The following is a 13,457-nucleotide window of genomic DNA, read 5'->3' as shown; positions in this document are numbered from 1 at the left end:
TCAACACAGTTTATTTGGTCCACCTTGCTTCTTTTAAGAAACACAAAAAAATTCTTTGAGTTCTGATGTTTTATTGTGAGGCATTTCACTGTAATGCCAAAAAAAATGCATACAAGTTCATAAATTACATTTCTGTCTCCCTGTATATATTTTTTCTGAGATGATGATCTCCAATCTCAAAGTTCTTAATTTGTTTATCTTTTAAACTGATCCCATGTTGCACAATTTTGCCATTGTATATGACCTTAATGTTTTTTTTGCATGCAAGGCACGGGCTTAACTATAGGAAGAGATTAGGCAATGCAAAAAGAAAATCCCACTTTTATCACCAGAGATAATGTTTTCATGGAGGTCTTATGACACAAAACGTATGGGGGACTGTTTTTGTTAAATTTACTCTAGTGTCCATTGATATGACAACACCATCTCCGGGGGTCAAGGGATGGAAGGAGTTGCAGAATGGTGAAGGGGGCTCAGTTCCACCCCCCTGTGGACTGCCTCCGCTCTTATATTGTTCTAAGAGGTGTCGGCTGTGTTTTTTTAAATAATCAGCCATGTTATTAAAAATCAGGAATTTCTGCTTAACCGTGTTTTTGTGGTCCCGATGTCCCGGCTTTGACCTTAGACTGAAGCAGACTGGAATGACACGTACAGGCCTTCATAGTTGAGTTTCAATAACATCGGACCAACAGGAAGTGCCTGTCAAGTTCTGTTTGTGTGTGAAGCACAGCGTTTTGGGTTTAATACATATTGGAATAATGTGGCACAATGCAGCCAATCAGATTGTCTCATTTCCTGCTCACAACCGCTAGAGGGCGTACTTGCATATATATGAAAATTACTAGGATTTGTTCTGATGATTACCAGTTCGTTTATTTCTTTGGATTATTGGCTAGGGAACAGCAGCTGATATAGGGTGACATTTCTCATCCAAGACTGGTCGCCAGTTTTCTCCGAGGTGATTGTGAACTTGGCACCTGCAAGCGATCACAACATGACCAAATGTCAGCATTTGTACGTGACTTTTCCTCAAATGTGCTTTGTTTCTTAGATTGTTTTTTTTGTCTCTTGTCCAGCAATTTAATATTCCAATTTAATATCGGGACTCAGTAACACTCCTCATACTGTACCCCCAGGCAGATTCTCACTACTTTACTGCTATATCTCAAATACTGCATGAGGAGTTGAGGGCAAGCACATAAGACTGCAAGAACAACAAGAAAAATATAATTTTTATAGAGCCAAGATGAAAATCGAGGTCAAAGGTGGGAAAGGTGAAATAAGGCTTAGGTCAATAAACAACCATGTGATGTTTCAGGAAGTGTCAGTGGGGAGTTGGGTTATTACGGCAGGTTGAGAGGTGGTGGTCAACAGCCCAGCATGGGGTTTGGTCAGGGGCAGCGAGTTGAACAGCAACTCGCCTCTCCATGATCCCATCACTCGCGGGCTGAGCTCTTAATGCGGGCCTGACGCCTCCCTGGCGCTGGGGCCACGTTGCCTGTCTCACATCTGGAGCCAATTACCCAGAAAGGCTGTGACAGAGACCTCAACTCTGCTATCACTCCACCGGCCCCCTTGCCCCGCCTTTTGTTGCATTGTCCATGCAGCTCGTCTACCACTCTTGATTTATTTTTCATCTACCCAGTGAAGTACATCCTGCATGTGCATTGATCTAAAGTTCACATCTTCCCTTTCTGGTCCCTAATACTATGCTTGTTTCATTTTTTTTGCTTCCAGGTTTCTATCAATTCTTACCCAAGGTTGAGCAAAATTTGGCCTTCTATACAATCCGCTCAGTTCTTTAATTCGATCCAGCAAGTATCAAGGGTCCTGTTATATTAATTTATCTTTTAAAAGTCTTTCATTAAGTTTATTTATTCATGTAGTTAAATATTTGGTTGGTTTATCGTAAATAATGAAATAATAAAAGTTTAGCCGACTAAAATGAATCAAACCAACAACCAAGAACCACTAAACTGAGCTAAACCGTACTTGAGGTTCCTGTTTGAGGTTTTGCAGGGACAGGATGTGCTTGGCCCCTCAAACCAGAAGATTGAGCTGTCCTAGATGACAAACACATTAAGTGGTGCTGCAGCTCAAATAAAGTCATAAACTGGAAGATTTTGGCGTCTTCGTGACCGTTTTGTATGTTTGCGCCGCTAGAAAACACACAAGGAATTCTGTGTGCTCATAAAAATCATGAGTCTGTATGCCCAGTCGGAGTCAGACAGAGCGCTCCCATGGGTGCATAATTCAACATTTGACATGGTCGTGCAAAGAGCGAAAGCGAGGCTGGAGAGATACTAGTGTGACGCGGGGCAAAGGGGGAGTTTGACAGACAGAGGGAGGAAAAAGCGGTCTGTACAACAAAGACAAAATAAATCAAGAGAGACTGTAAAAATGTCAGCTGTGGCTCCACAGTAGAGAGAGGAAGGGGAGGGGGGGTGTGGGGGGCTCCTATACACAAAGATGCTCCATCAACAAATCAGAATGAGGCGCGCTCAAACGAAAGAGCAGAAGCATAATATTTAATGGTCTTGTTCTGCCCCCTGCTGGACAATTGTGGCACTTTTGCGCAACTGTAACTTATTATTTTCAACCAGCAAAAAAAAGTTTTATACAGTTAATTTTATTTTGAATACACTACACATATTTTTTTAAATTCAACATATTCATTTTTAGTTTAGAGTTTTATTTTTTTCAAGTACAAAACTTTTTATCTCAATTTAACTCCATAGTCCGAGCTTGAATGGCACACTGTCCCCTTTGACAAAAAGTCTCAATAATGAATAGCCATTATGAACTTTTATGTGTTTTGGTATATTTGCTGTTTTATAATTATTTCTGTAAAGCCAGTCAATGTTCATTGGTATTCTGTGACTGTACTTAAAAAGAAACGTGAATTTTGAATAATTCAAAACTATATTGTATTGTTGGATGAGCACCAACATGTGAATATTATATAGAATGTTATGTCTATTTTTTTGTTAGAGTTAGGGAATGAAATACAGTACCGGTGTGTACTGTGTGTCTATCACACTGGTTAAACTTTCAACTGGTATTACTGACTAGAATGTCCACGAGGTGGCGATGTAACGCTTCGGCACAGGTAAGGCCGTGGCAACGCAAAAATGATGCACATGGAAAATGTAGTTTTTTCCCCTCCCTCTTTTCGCCCCATCGAGCCACGTTACTAAAATGGTAGGGCGGTCCAACCAAGAAGTGGCAGGTGTTTTTTGGGGGAGAGCTATGCGGAACTTGTAAGTCTCGGTCGGCGTGTATTTGTTGTGGTTTTTTTTGTGTTGAAGTCTCAGCCCACTCGAGAGTCAAAGCAAAAGGAAGGCGGATGTCAAGTGTCTAAACAACAAGTGCACTCAGCATGGACACATCGGCTTTTCGCCCGGAGACCTCCTTTAAGACCTTCTATTGACTTCGTTCTTTCCCTTGTGATTTGCAACTGTCTCTAGTGGCAAGCATGAAGTTTTACGGCCACATCCAGCTCCGAATCGGGGAGGCGCTGGACCTGAAACCGACCACATTTTCCCGGCGTCACTCCAAGATTTTCATGAAAAGCGCTTCGACCACATTGGACCCATACATTGTCCTCAAGGTGGACGATGTCAAAGTGGGTCAAACTCACACCAAACAGAAAACCAATTCGCCGACGTACAATGAGGACTTTTCCTTCTCCGTGCAAGACGGACAACACGTCGAACTTGCTGTCTTCAATGATACACCGATCGGATACGATGACTTTGTGGCCAACTGCACCATCCGCTTTGGGGACCTCACGAAGACAGCCAACACGGGCGAGTTCTTCGAGGGATGGGTGAGTACGTGTGTCTGGGTGGGGGGGGGGTGGGGTCATCATTTGGGGTCATCATTTGGATGAGCACGCCATTGTTACATCACCTGCCATTAAGATGCAAGCATTATTTACAGACAAAATGAACGGGAGCACGCATATATATATATATATATATATATATATATATATATATATATATATATATTCTTTTTTAAATAAAGAAGTTGGCGGTGATGTGACAGCTTGGTATTTAGGTCATCTTTTAGTGAAAAAGGCAAAAATGTACCCATAGTGTGTCAATAGAGGTTGGTATGTCAGAGGAATGTTGCAGGATTGAAAATTATAGGTAATTAATTTTGGATCATAGTTTGAAGCAGGTTCTTTTTTTTTTTTCCCTGCTCGCTCAAATCTCTTCATGCCAATGCTTTTTAAACTTTTAGTGTTCAGGGAACTGCGGTGAATTTTCTCCCCTTCAGCCGCCATGTCCCTAACACCGGTTAAACATAATGACCATGCGTACCATACAAAGGTAAATTAGCACTCTCAAAAATGAGGAAACAAATCAATAAAATTATATTATAATTTTTCTATAACTCCTGTTGGGGTGTGGGACTTAGATGTGTTTTAAATATTTATTTCCTACAATAACATGCCTTAAAAGTACAACAACAACAAATCACTATTTATGCAGAAAAATCTGATGTAGGTGATTTTACATTGAAGTGGATGGATGACGCTATAATTATTATATTTTTGGATAACATTACAACAAAATTAATGACACCTCTTAATACCCCTCAACCTGCTTTTTATGATATGGAAAGCTTGTATGTGTGTCTCTTTCTAAAAGAAAAATATATGATTCAAATGAAGGGAAATTTAAAATCCCCCCCTAGTATGCACTGCTTGGTAGCTTATAGTGGGGTTGTAATTCTAAATGTGATGCTTTCCTATGTTGCACAAAGTTTCATTTCTGCGAAACGCTGACACAGTCGTCTGATCCCACCCTACTTCATCATCAACTCAAAAGCCACAGACGCATCTGTAAATGTCGCGTTTAGATGCATCCCCCACTTGTGTGCAAGACCTCACTATGTTAATTGAAATGTAATACTTTAAAAGTACATTTGTGAGGCAACAGTGCGTACAAATTGCAAAATCCTGGTGATTTATGTGCTGTGACATAATCTAAGATGAAAACAACGATAGAGGAATATTACACGGATCTCTCGAATCACTTATCATCTTTACTCGTCTCTTAAACATCCTTTTTGATGTGTAGCCCTTCAAAATGATGAGTTCAAAGCGCTGCTATTTAGGACAGGAAAGCAAATTCTAGTTCTTATCACGATGACATTTTGCCCTGACTTTCCATTTGCCGCTCACTTGCTGCAAAATGCCACCCCATTGCGGTGAATGTTGCTTGCTATATAAAAAGAAACCCTAGCTTCTTCCTTTGTGATGCTTTATCACACACCACCGCACTCTCATATACCATTTGTGTTTAGATAGCAAAAAAAACTTATCTAGAAGTGCTAGGCTGATTGATATTTTAAGTTATTTTAGATATTTTAAGCTAACATTAAGTCTCTGTAGCTTACAGGTGCACTGGTTAGCCTGCATGTAGGTGTCCATTTATTTTGATGGCGACATTTAAGATGAAATGGAGGGGGGGGCGGCAATGACAAACAAATGTGTCACTAGGGAATGGGAGTATCTGTTCTTTATTTTTCGCACTACAGGAAGGAAACACCCATCTTCAGACAGTCATTGACTGCAAATCATTTTCAAACAAGTACTAAAGAGACACTATTGTGGTGGTGTTCGAAGGCAAAATAAAAAATCTGTCTTCTGGTTCTAAATGTATACTCCTTATGCTTCCTGCATATTAGTGAAACATCTTCACAACTAAGAGTCCACCACAACCAGCACAACCTGCCTGACCTGCTTTGTTGTCTCTGTTAAGGTTTTTGAATTCCTATCTAATGATCTACTTACACGAACTAGTATGCATTTGCCCATGCACAGGGAATCCCCCTCTTTGTCACACTTTTCTAACCAAGTTATGACAGTTTATACTTGTAGTTACATCAGAAACATTCAAACATGTCTTCTACAATCTACATGATACATTGATTTAATTTATTATCTGCCTGTTTGCCAGAGTGCAAAGATAACATGTTGTTTTTTTTTTTTTAATTGATATTCCCATACAAATTGTTTATATCTTTTTTTGCAGAAGGACTTGGAACCCGAAGGCAGCATTTACATCCTTATTAAGCTTAACGGATCTTACATAGATGGTGAGCTGACTGCAATGCATTCTATTGCTATATGTGCCAGGAAAGTTATGCTTTGACTGTGTGCAAGTTCCTTTTTTATATCAATCTGCATTTTCTATATAATAGGAAGGTAGTCAATAAGATCAGAATCCACACATTGACACAATTTGCAACAGTATGTGCAAGCAGATACACGTTTTATTGTCCAAAAAATTAAAGGTGTCAAAATTAATCAATTCATCACCAAATGCTATCGTTTTGAGCCATTGTTAGACTTAAAGTTGTGTAACAGTATTTGATGTTTTTGTCATCCTTAATTAAAGAGACTGATTGTATTTTGTGTTTAAATTAAGACATTTGCAAAGATTTACTTTGGAAAGTACATCAATCGCTCTTGTATGATATTGTTGAATTATTATGTTTTTATCACCGGTTCACAGACGAGGCCATCGTGGAGGTAAAAAATCACCAGGAGTTTACCAGGAAGCGTCAGGCGGCTGTAAGGCGGAAAGTCCATCAGGTCAACGGGCACAAGTTCATGGCCACTTACCTTCGCCAGCCCACCTTCTGTTTTCACTGCAAAAACTTCATCTGGTGAGCAATTTTAGTCACCGTTGCCAGCATGACCTTCAATGTAAATTTCTTTCTATCTTGATTTTTGTTACAGGGGTGTTTTTGGAAAGCAGGGCTACCAGTGCCAAGGTGATCTTATGTTCTTAACCTCCATACTATTGAGCTTTGCATCTGATTTAAATTCTTTTTTTCTTCCCTCCCCTTCTAGTATGTACATGTGTGGTTCACAAACGCTGCCACGAACATGTTGTCACCACATGTCCACGCATGAAGCGGTCAGAGGTAACATCACTCCCTTGTGTATTTTGTAGTACTTGGTAGAACCCAGTTACTCTACTATCACTGTACTATAATTTACCCTAAGAATTTATTAAATTAGTTTACAATTAAAACTTTAACTTGTAAAAGTTGTGACTGTATTCAATGCAGACTTCCACCATTCTTAAATATGGCCATGGTTCACGTTTTGCAGTCTGTAAGCCCGGGCTTCAGCATCAACGTCCCTCACCAATTCAGGATCCACAACTACAAGTCACCTGCTTTCTGCAACCATTGCGGATCGTTACTGTATGGAATTATCCGGCAGGGCCTTCAATGCAAAAGTAAGACCCCCACATTTAGACTTTAGGCAATCGTATATAGTAGTACATTTTTTTGTGCTCTGATTTCTCATTCCAGTCTGTAAAATAAATGTTCACGTTCGATGCGAAAACAACGTTGCGCAGAATTGCGGCGTCGACACTGTGCAACTGGCCAAAAAGCTGGAAGAGATGGGCATACATGCTGCAGAACTCGCCGAAAGAAACATCCAAAGAGTATGTCCATTTTCTAAATCCATTAACCAGATATTCTGCTTCACCGTAGTGAGTTTTTCTTCTTCCCTTTCGCCTTTACAGTTCAGTTCAAGTAAAGTCAAAGAGCCTGCCGAAAGGAGGAAGAGTGTGAGAAATCAACCAGAGATCCCTCAATATGGCATTTCCGACTTCACTTTCCTTCAAGTGCTCGGCAAGGGTAGCTTCGGAAAGGTAGTAAAGACGCGAGAGGGGTGTGACGGGAATTTGTTGCGTAATAAGGACTTGACGAATCAATCAGGTCATGTGTGTGTGTGTCCGCAGGTCATGCTTGCTAGACTCAACAACAAAGATCGGGTTTTCGCAGTCAAGGTGCTGAAAAAAGACATCATCTTGCAGGACGATGATGTGGAGTGTACCATGACTGAAAAGAGAGTGCTGTCACTAGCTACCTTTCACCCGTTTCTCACAAAACTATACTGCTGCTTCCAGACTCAGGTCAGAGGAAATGCAAAACACACACACACACACAGTAACAACCTCTGACGCAAATTCTTGCAGTGCTGCAATTCAATGTAAATAGTTGTCGACTACATTCCGCATGCATTACGTTAATTGTTCAGCAGGTGGCAGCAGTGTCCAAGTGGGTTTGAGCCAACTGCTTACTTGGCTCTTTTTCAAGCTTGACAATCTTAATCTTCTTCCGATGTGTGAGCCTCCACTGTCCTATTTCACGCAGGTTTAGAATAGACAAGTAATAACTCTGACGCTTCTCCCTTGACCGCATTCACACCAGCACAGTGCCGCAAAGTGGCTTTTGTTCCACTGCGTCATGGCACTTTTAAATCAAAACTAGAAAGTACTAAGTGTGTTAAAGTGCATTGTTTTTTCATGCACATTGAAGGAAATTGTGGGAGGAAGTAAGACTGGCCTCTATTTATATGTCGTCGTCAACATGCAGTGCTTAACACGCTAAGCACGATTCAATGTGGAAAAGCAAGTTTTCAGCGTTTGCTGCCTGTCTGACCTGTTGATGAAGTGTCACAGACAGTCTCGTGAATCACATCCTCCGCTTGACTTTTCTCCCCCTCGCTTTTATTTCTGCATTACGTACCTACTGCAGCTTGTAATGAGAAAGGAAGATTTATGGACTTGATCAATATATTTTCACACCACTAACTTCAAACCGCGTTTAGTTCGACAGCAATCTATTATAGCCGTGTGCTGTATTTGTACCGCCGCCATGTCCTTGAAATGAGCTTGGCCCCGTGACAAGTCGTGACTGATAACATGGACTCTTCTCTGGGGGCAGTGTGTGTATATATATTTCTGTAAGTGCATGTGTATAAATAAAATGTTATTGCCGCCCATCATATACAGGACCATCTCTTCTTCGTGATGGAGTTTGTAAATGGTGGCGATCTGATGTTCCACATTCAAAAGTCCAGAAGATTTGATGAGAACCGGGCTTGTTTCTACACGGCGGAGATCACGTCGGCTCTCATGTTCCTGCATGGTAAAGGCATCATCTATCGGTATGATGGACACACATGCCAAATAACAATTGCACACAGATTTTAAAAATGTTGTAAGAATTCATTGTGAGCATTAACTTCAACCAGATAGTGTCACACTGTCTAATCTTAACACATGTTGAGGGCTTCATACCAGTGCCTGATGATAAAGGGCATCCTGTGCTCTAACTGTAAAACCTGAGTTATATTTAGCAAGCTAATGTGTCCCGTGTAAGCCATGATGTTCTAGCATGCCTGTCGTCTGTAGAAGACACACACAAGTTGCATGCTACAACTGAAATAACACACATGATGCCGGGATAAGAAGATCAGGGCCCTCTCAGTTTATGTTGCGTAATATCAGTTTCCTCTCATGCTTGCTGAAGCTTCAGGTATTGTCACACTTGAAATCTCTTGGATGAAAGCAGTTCTGTTTGTGTTTTTTTTCTTGTGACTACTCAACGCAATTGAAGCAGTTTAAAAGCGTTCTCTTGGCACAATCTGCTTCATAGTAATCGAGAAAAATTTCTACAGTCTGGACAAAAACATTTTTTTATATGCTTAGTCACACGCCCTCTGGAAATGTTATTATTTAGTGCAACTTCAGCTTCTTTCCTGCAACCCGGCAACAGATTTTGACGAGTTGGATGATTTTAATCACTGGCCGGCCTCCAGCTACTCACTCTCGCACATTGATCCGTCTGCAGCTGAAAAATGATCGCGTCACAAAGCGAATAGCGTGATTTTAAATTCTCCATTTATATGTATTTCCTTTCAGGGATCTAAAGCTGGATAATGTTCTCCTTGACAAGGATGGCCATTGTAAACTGGCAGACTTTGGGATGTGCAAAGAAGGCATCTATGAAGGTGTCGGAGCGCGAACCTTCTGCGGTACCCCTGATTACATTGCCCCTGAGGTCAGTTCAGACTTATTGAACTTCTTAAGAGACAGATACGTGGCTGATGGTTTCTTGTAACACAAATGACTTCATATGGTCACATGCAAGCCCCCAACTACACTCTCTCATGACTAACCAGCAAACCTTGGCTTGGGGTCAAATTCTAAACAGTACTGGGGTTCATATGTCTTTGGTGTTATATTTGTTTTGTTTTACTAACTAAACTACTACCTTTGCTACCTTTGTCTATCCGTACAAAACAAAGGAGTATCCTTTTAATGCTTCCTCTTTCCAAGACTCAACAATATATCCATCTGCTGAACCTCTTATACCTCACACTTCCTGTAAGGCACCCTTGGGCATGATCATTAGTGTTGTTTGCCGATATGTGACATTTTTCCCCTCCACAGATCCTTCAGGAGATTGTGTACGGGGCCTCCGTTGATTGGTGGGCGCTCGGGGTGCTCCTTTACGAAATGCTGCAGGGCCACGCGCCCTTTGAGGCGGAAAATGAAGACGAGCTGTTTGAGGCCATCCTCAAGAAAGAAGTTACCTATGCCCCTTGGCTCAGTGCCGAGTCAGTGGCTATCCTCAAAGCTGTGAGTTTGTATTTACGGTAAAAGGCATATTGACTCAAATCTGGATGCGAGTCACTTTTCTGTCCTTGGCAGGCATTTAATCTACAGTCTGATTGCAACTGTTGGACTCTGGCGTTTTTCCACACTGAACTAATGATAGAGAAAATCAAATTCTCACTTGGCTTGTGTTCTGCATTGCACAGGAAAAGACATTAAACTGTGAACATGAAAAAAAAAGATAAATTTGACACATTCCCGAGTAGCTCTGCAGAGCAACAATTGAAATGGGCTTTGTTCGGCTTTATTACGTGTCACGCTTCAGACTGAGACGCTGACTGCAGAGTTAGCAGGCCGATTTACAACAGCTCTGTCTGCCAGCTGTTTAGACCAACTCTTGCATAACTATATTAAGGCATGGTTCACTGCCTGATCTCGGCTAACTGGCTATAAATACAACAATGTGACCATGTCCTCCTCTCATTGGCCGTGCTGCCTCCCTTACCCATGTTGTTACTCCAACATGCTTGACCAAGCTCTGCGCTAAGCTCATTTGTGTCGCATGTGACATAAAAAGCGTAAGTGGATTTTGAACACGGTGCTCTACATCGAATGACAGTTGATCCGACGCAAGGTTCTCCTTGTTCCCAGAAGCAGCAGGTTTAAACGGTTCCCATAGGATGTTACACAAATACTGCCAATATTTACAGGATTGGCGTTTTCAAAGGGTAACACAAAGCGTCTGGTCACAATATTAGGTAGACCAGTATAAAACAGTGATGGGCGCTCGTGGTTTTAGTTTGGTGTCATCTTTTCTATTACATCGGTTACTTTCTAGAGTCGAGGTCCAGCTATTAATAAATAACTAATCGATTAGAAAATGAGTGGCTAATTATGAATTGTTTGGATAACGTTTTAAAACGTATAACTCTCTAAATCCTCGGAATTCAAGCTTCTCAGCAGTTATTATTCTCCAATTTCTGTAGGCCTACGTGAAAGCGGACTTATCTTTCTGTTGGATCAAAATAAAACATTTGCATTCCTTTTGGAAAACGATGATTAACATTTTCTGATACAGATCAAAGCAGTAACTGAATCGTAATATTCTTATTTTCTCATTTCCCTCACTGTCAATTAAAGATAAAAGAAAGCCCTGTTTTTGGAATAACGAGATGGAAGTTATTTTTATAGGGTTCATTGACTAATCAACAAAATCTTCAAAAGATAAATCTATCATTGGAATAATGTCCACATCACTATTCCAGACACAAGAGAGGCCGTCAGAGCTGAAAGTGACTGATTTGGGAAATCTTATTAATCTTTCTCGTAACTTGGTGTTTATCTAGTGGCTGTCACTGTGGGTCAAAGGCTCATTAGTTTTCTTAGCTGAGCCTGAATGTCATTGTCAGCCTTAAGAGGTGCACCATATCTCGAACCAAGACTTGCGGCTCCTCCAAAATCCATTTGCTCGTTAGCTTTCTTGCTGAAGGCCACTCAAAACAAATGTTCATTTTTTGCCACGCCCCTGAGCAGCTGTCAGACCCTGGACCCGTGATTTACAGTTTTGTTGTTTCTTTGTGTACAACACTGAGAAGCTGGGAAGATTATGCTACTGTTCAAACAAGCTGAATTTCTCTCAACTAGTGCATTGTGGGTTGTGCCAAGAAAAGAAAATATCAGGTGTGTTTTTGTGAGTGGGGAGGTGCGGCATTACTTACTGAATCTTGGATGGGCTCCAGTTTGAGCATGACTAAAATTTGTGATCACAGCCATTCAAAGTAGATTATACGCAGCAGTGGAAGAGATGCTATCTCATTGTTTCTTGAATCCATTACAACTTCATGTTCCGTTATAACATAGTACTTATTTTAGAATCCTTTCGTAGGATGTCTTGTTATTTTTAACTTCATCTTCATTTCTGTATCCACAGTTCCTGACCAAAAATCCAGACAAACGCCTAGGTTGTGTGCAATCAGAGGGTGGAGAAATTGCTGTGACCAGCCATGCCTTTTTCAGAAACATTAGCTGGGAAATGCTGAATCGTAGAGCCATAGAGCCACCATTCAAGCCCAAGATAGTACGCCACAGAACACACATCCATAAATAGCAATGCGGTGTTTGGAATCATTTCACCTTGACATAGTATACCCCGCTGTCTTTCTCAGAAAACGCCAGAAGACGTCAACAACTTTGACCCGGATTTTACGAGGGAAGAGCCCACCCTCACGCCGATCGATGACTCGCCGATGTCCAACGTCAATCAGGATGAGTTTGAAGACTTTTCATACACTTCACCTGAGTTGCTGGAAGACTAAGCTTCCTCGCCGGTCTGGTGATCAACATGCGGTTTCAATCTTTGCCCTCGACAGTTCTCGGCCGTACAGTATGACTGTTACATTCCCCTCAGACGAGCGTGTCGGATCAATCAGACACGAAGTCAAATGGCATTTTGTTTGGATTACAATATGGTATGACAGACTTGTACATGTTTTTTTTTTCTTAATTGTTTTGCCAAAATGTATGTATGTGTTTTTTGTACTGTTTGATGAGCTCACGTTGTTATGGTACAGTGTTTTGATTCAGCAAATTGGGCAGACTTCCTTCTTTTTTTTTTTTTTTTAAACTGGACTTCCAGCAATTTCCAGACAAATGGCCTTAGTTTGTGCAATCTTTTATTTCTTGTGACACACATAACTGGAAAAAAAATCCCCTCAAACCACTCCCATTGTCTAAATAAAAGTAAAATTTATATCGATGTTTGAAGCTTAAAGCTAGCACTATACTTGAATAAAAAAATGAAGGTACTATGTTGGTAAAGGCAGACTGAGTTACTCTGTTATTCCATCAGTCACAGTCGAGCAAATTCCTGTCACCCATCCAAACTTTACCGAGCATGTTGAAGATGATGCAACATTACATTTGCTGTAAAAGCCCTTGTGATTCATTCTGACAACTAACTCCAAACTTTCTACAATTTCAACATGTCTGTTGACCTAGGATGCACTCCACTGGACT

The 13,457-nt window shown here is 40.9% G+C and overlaps 1 protein-coding gene across 2 annotated transcripts; it reads left to right on the top strand.

The window, feature by feature from the left end:
- Positions 1 to 3,200: 3,200 nt before the first annotated feature.
- On the top strand, positions 3,201 to 13,259 carry prkcha (protein kinase C, eta, a). 2 transcript variants are annotated; one of them, XM_061301621.1, is made up of 14 exons: positions 3,203 to 3,829; positions 6,048 to 6,111; positions 6,531 to 6,684; positions 6,758 to 6,792; positions 6,872 to 6,945; positions 7,136 to 7,265; positions 7,342 to 7,478; positions 7,560 to 7,688; positions 7,779 to 7,952; positions 8,835 to 8,989; positions 9,747 to 9,885; positions 10,278 to 10,466; positions 12,373 to 12,519; positions 12,608 to 13,259. In XM_061301621.1, the coding sequence occupies exons 1-14, from the start codon at positions 3,476 to 3,478 to the stop codon at positions 12,755 to 12,757; spliced, it is 2,031 nt and encodes a 676-aa protein (XP_061157605.1). In that variant the 5' UTR covers positions 3,203 to 3,475; the 3' UTR covers positions 12,758 to 13,259. The 2 variants fall into 2 exon arrangements, with proteins under 2 accessions (XP_061157603.1, XP_061157605.1); XM_061301619.1 differs by having other exon boundaries at positions 3,201 to 3,829; positions 7,342 to 7,688.
- Positions 13,260 to 13,457: the final 198 nt, after the last annotated feature.

The sequence above is a fragment of the Syngnathus typhle genome, linkage group LG16 (assembly GCF_033458585.1).
Source record: "Syngnathus typhle isolate RoL2023-S1 ecotype Sweden linkage group LG16, RoL_Styp_1.0, whole genome shotgun sequence".
Lineage (NCBI taxonomy): Eukaryota > Metazoa > Chordata > Actinopteri > Syngnathiformes > Syngnathidae > Syngnathus > Syngnathus typhle.
The sequence above is the reverse complement of the archived record's forward strand: the minus strand, read 5'-3'. Positions and strand labels throughout refer to the sequence as shown.